This window comes from Sinocyclocheilus grahami, unplaced genomic scaffold, assembly GCF_001515645.1.
Source record: "Sinocyclocheilus grahami isolate Dianchi unplaced genomic scaffold, SAMN03320097.WGS_v1.1 scaffold346.1, whole genome shotgun sequence".
Taxonomy (NCBI): domain Eukaryota; kingdom Metazoa; phylum Chordata; class Actinopteri; order Cypriniformes; family Cyprinidae; genus Sinocyclocheilus; species Sinocyclocheilus grahami.
The window spans coordinates 1322704-1327226 of record NW_015505525.1 but is presented as its reverse complement, the minus strand read 5'-3'; the positions used below and the strand labels follow the sequence as shown (position 1 = coordinate 1327226).

Here is a 4523-nt window from a genome sequence, read left to right as displayed (position 1 = left end):
TATATATATACACACACACACACACACACACATGTATTTTAAATATGATGATTTCATGTATTTCATATAAGATGCCAATATACTGCACACTCCTTTAAAAGACTACTTTATAGTTTTACTTAAAAAATTTTACCTATAGCAAGACGTTCCAATCTCTTCCCATGCTCTGGAGGGATAGCATACCTGTGAAATTGGTATTTATTTATTTATTTTATTTTGAAAAAATGGCAGAATTTCAGGTCCTCTGAAGTAGATGAAGAAAGAAGTTCAAATAGATCTATGCATACACAAGAAACACAGAAAACCACAGTGAATCCTACCAGGATTTGGGCTCCCCAAAGTGCAGGTAGTTGATGCTGTACAGGTCCATGTCCTCCGTGTGCCAGGAGAAGCTGGTTTTCCACATTCCAAAGTACAGATAGGGTGTGTTTACACCCTGAATGGACACTCCACAATCCTCCTCAATCACATCCAAGATTGAGTTCAGGTGCCCGATGTTCCACTCTTCAATGTCCTGAGATAAGAGCGGCAAACATTATCTCAACTATCACCTGCTTACCAGCTCACAGCACAATAAAGAAAGTACCATGGCACTACCAAAACGTTTTTTTAATTCTTATATATTTCCCCTCATTATTTCACAAATGATTAATGAATATTTTTTTTTTTTTTTTTCATAATTATCTTAAAATACCATGAATATTCATAATAAATAATAACTAATTAAATTAAAACAATAGCATGAGGTTTTCAAATATTTCTTGATTAAATAAACATTACTTAAAGTTGTTTAACCGTGTAAACAGTCAACTGCAGCCAGCCACCACCAAGAAAACTGTGTTATCCTTTGTTATAACATGCATGGCATTCACATTCCATTTGAGGTACGTTACGCTGAACATTCAGAGCACAAGAGCTGTGCTCCACCTGCATCCTCACCTCATCATAGAGTGTGCCGCTCACATCAGCACCATAGATGGGCGAGACGAATGTCAGATTCTTCCAGTACTTCCTCTCCAGGTCTTCATAGTTCAAGTAGCGAGGTGTGCAGTACCTGAGTAGGTAAATCACACATCTCCAGATGGCCTTAACGAATATAGGTCAATCCATCATTTAAAGGAATCTTATTACAGAGTGCAATAGAAGTCCAGCATATAACAATGCACAAAAGAACTATGTAAAGGACCCAAACCAGAGGTGTTTGTAAACTGCATGGCATTGTATGAAATTGTATTTTAAACAAAAATATTCCAATAATACTTTCCAAAATTATTTTTGTTTAGATATTGTTTAATATATGGAGTATTTATTTGATTTGATTTAGTAAACACATCTGCTATCGTTTATGCACTGCTTTGCTTTTTTGGAAATATGAAATAATAACCTAGAGTGTAGGTTATGGCTGAATACTGTATAAAGAAATAGAAAGAATGTGAATGCAATCCACAGAATATCACTGCATGCACATACTTTGTTTAAATGTAGTTAGAGTAGAATAACAGTTGTCACTTACATGTCACTGTTGGCCAGTCTGCGGAATTCTTGCACAGTGAGTGGTTTCTTCTGGATGTTGTACTGAGTGAAGAGTCCTGATTGGCCAGCCACCATCTGCTGAATAGGTGCTTGAATGACGAAATCATCAATATCACCATAATTGCGACGTGGCTTCCAGTCCTTGGGTGGAATAACCTGTGGAAATAATTAAGATCTGCTTTAAGAAATATGAAGCCACTATTTTTGGTCCAAGAGAATGTGTGTGTACACATATACATATATATATATATATGAGAAATACAAAATAAAATAAAAAATATCATAGTATATTATATTTGTATATAGTACCTTATATAACTTTATTTATATATTATTCTATTACTATCTACTATTATTACAAATTATTATTATATTTTATATATTAGAGTTGTGATCTTGTGAATATAAATAAATAATAATAATTAAAAATAAAAAGCCCATCACTCTTTTGTACTGTCCTCACTGATTGAATGTAAAACAAACATACAATGGACCTATATTGTGCATTAAGATTTTATATTTTGGACTGTTGTTATTATATGTAATATACACATTTTACTATCAATCACATGCATAAACATACCAACCTTGGCCAGTCCAGCACGATGAGCTCCCTGAGACTCCATATAAACCAGGTACTGGTTGAAGTCCTTAAACTCCTCCATTGTAGGTCTGAAGGTCATGATCTTACAGGCAGGGTTAGCCGGGGCACATGCCCCAACACCTGCCATCCTGACCTCTCCCTGCTGCCTCCCGGAGGCTCTACCTGCAGAGCGCACACAGTGTGCAATTATACTTCCCCTTCACAATCATGATTACACAACAAAACATGATGTGATTAACACAGTTAGAGTTACAAAAGTCCAACAGCTTCTTCTTGCATGCATATGACTGACCGTCTAGCCATTGTAATTTAACATAATGATTTGGGTCCTGTACAGACAAATCACCGACTAGGATTTCATCACTGCGATCACGGACAATCAAACCTAAAGATATAATCAAACAGTCTGTTTACTTACATCATTGTCAATTCTACAGAAATTTGCCATAAATCCATATTTATAAATGAAGTCAGCCCTATGTATCGTAATTCATTATTAAAGCACAATGCAGCAAGCCTAAAAGTGTAATTTTCAAGCGTCTAGTTGCATGAGTTTTTAATGCAGGCCCACTCCTATAATCTGCTGATAAAACAATGATACAAAAGCCAGGCTAGATATAGGCGAAATACCTATATAAAAACTTATCGCATGAGTGTAAACAGCCTGCGGTATGATTTTTTATCGTTTAAACTATACTGTTTACTGTACTCAGCTAGGTTTATTTACAGTTAGCTCTTTAGCTGCTAGAGTGAGCATATTAAATGTCCACTTCTTCTAGTCTCGTTGTCAAAGTTCTTCTCTGAGCCCATAATAGCAAGATGAAGCTGTTCCTGTGCGCATAACACATCCGTTCTCTGCCATGTGTATTGATTAGAAATACCTCAGTGTCGTGTGTTCGTGGGCACGCAGTCCAGTCCCTTTAAACACCCCAGCTGTTCTTCATGACAGCTCTCTGCTCTCACACGATTTCATTTCTGCTTCCCTTCTTCTCGCTCTGGGCTTAAGAGAGCGCAGCGCCATCTGGTGGACTGTATGTTATACAAATGCATTACAAAACAATGCAATTCAATACAACTGTATTAAAGGGGGTCATATGATGCGATTTCAAGTTTTCCTTTCTCTTTGGAGTGTTACAAGCTGATTGTGCATAGATAAGATCCCTGAAGTTGCAAAGACTAAAGTCTCAAAACACTCTGTCATTAAATTTATTTTGAAAGATGAAGCTCGCGATTATGGTAAGGGGCGTTACATTTCCGACGAGTGCTTGCGGTGTTCTGCCAATCACAATGCACTGGGTCAGCTGGCCAATCAGAGCAGACTGCGCTTGTCGGAAGGAGGGACTTTGTAGAAAACGAAGCGTTTGAGAGAGGCGGGGCATAGAGGACCTACAATAATGTACAGTATTTGAAAAATAATGTGTTTTTTGAACATTAAAGCATGTCAACATATTCTGTTACACCAAATAATTATCTTTAAAAAAGCATCATATGACCCCTTTAATCTCAGAGGGGGAGTTTAGTTTTTTCATTTTGGCGTTGTCTTAAAGGCACAATATGTAAGATTTGTTGATTAAAATATCCAAAAACCACTAGAACAGTGTTATATGTTTTGCTGACTTGTGTACTTACATCCCAAATGTTTTGAACAATGTTTAAATCCAGAGAAAAAAGCTATTTTAACTACTGACACGAACCGGAAGCGGTCGACTGTGGCATAATAAAAGCTCCGCTGCTTTCGAGCCGTGTGTCACGCTTGTTCAGCGGCCTCGTTTTGCTTCGACGGCTTTCAGCCTCACCCTGCTTCATTCTACTACAATAACAAATCATTAGCTCATCCATGAACATGATTTCTGCCCGAGTCCCGTCGGATTGCATCGGCTGTGGGGATGAAGACCACAACTCCCATAATTCCACACTAAGTCAACTAGGCCTTTGCCTCTTTGTTTATTTTGAATACAGTCCTCTGGCGGCGAAAATTACATATTGTGCCTTTCAAAAAAATAGTTAAGAATAATGAATGTCTTTTTTAAATAATGTTTTTTTTTTACATTGAATAAATGAAAAATGAACGTTTTAAGGGTATGAACTGGCTAAATAACATTTTTGTTTATTTAATAAATTCTTCATAGATTAAATAGGTAAATATTTTTCCAATATAGACTTTCCATTAGGCCTATAGACATTATTTCTCATTGTATATTTCTCTTCAGAAGTATAAATACTGGCAAGTGAAAACACTTCTGCAAGCTTTGGTTTTGCGATTATTATTCAATGTATGCAAACATACCAAAAAGAAGTTGGTTACTCAAGGAGTGAAATCATCACCATGTATCATATTAATAGGCAAATATGCGAGATTTGCTTGTGTATGTCAGCAACATCATTC

At 36.5% G+C, this 4523-nt stretch overlaps 1 protein-coding gene across 5 annotated transcripts in view; it reads right to left on the bottom strand.

Moving 5' to 3' along the window:
* Window positions 1–3117, bottom strand: part of LOC107548355 (lysine-specific demethylase 4C-like) — a 19802-nt gene extending 16685 nt beyond the window's left edge. For all 5 annotated transcript variants that reach the window (XM_016229025.1, XM_016229028.1, XM_016229029.1 and 2 more), the window contains exons 1-6: window positions 3019–3117; window positions 2121–2299; window positions 1514–1689; window positions 940–1054; window positions 321–514; window positions 134–183 (exon numbers count right to left, since the gene is read on the bottom strand). In XM_016229025.1, coding sequence (XP_016084511.1) covers window positions 134–183; window positions 321–514; window positions 940–1054; window positions 1514–1689; window positions 2121–2264 — 679 coding nt within the window. In that variant the 5' untranslated portion in view covers window positions 2265–2299; window positions 3019–3117. The remainder of the gene's footprint in view (window positions 1–133; window positions 184–320; window positions 515–939; window positions 1055–1513; window positions 1690–2120; window positions 2300–3018) is intronic.
* Between the last annotated feature and the right edge of the window lie 1406 nt (window positions 3118–4523).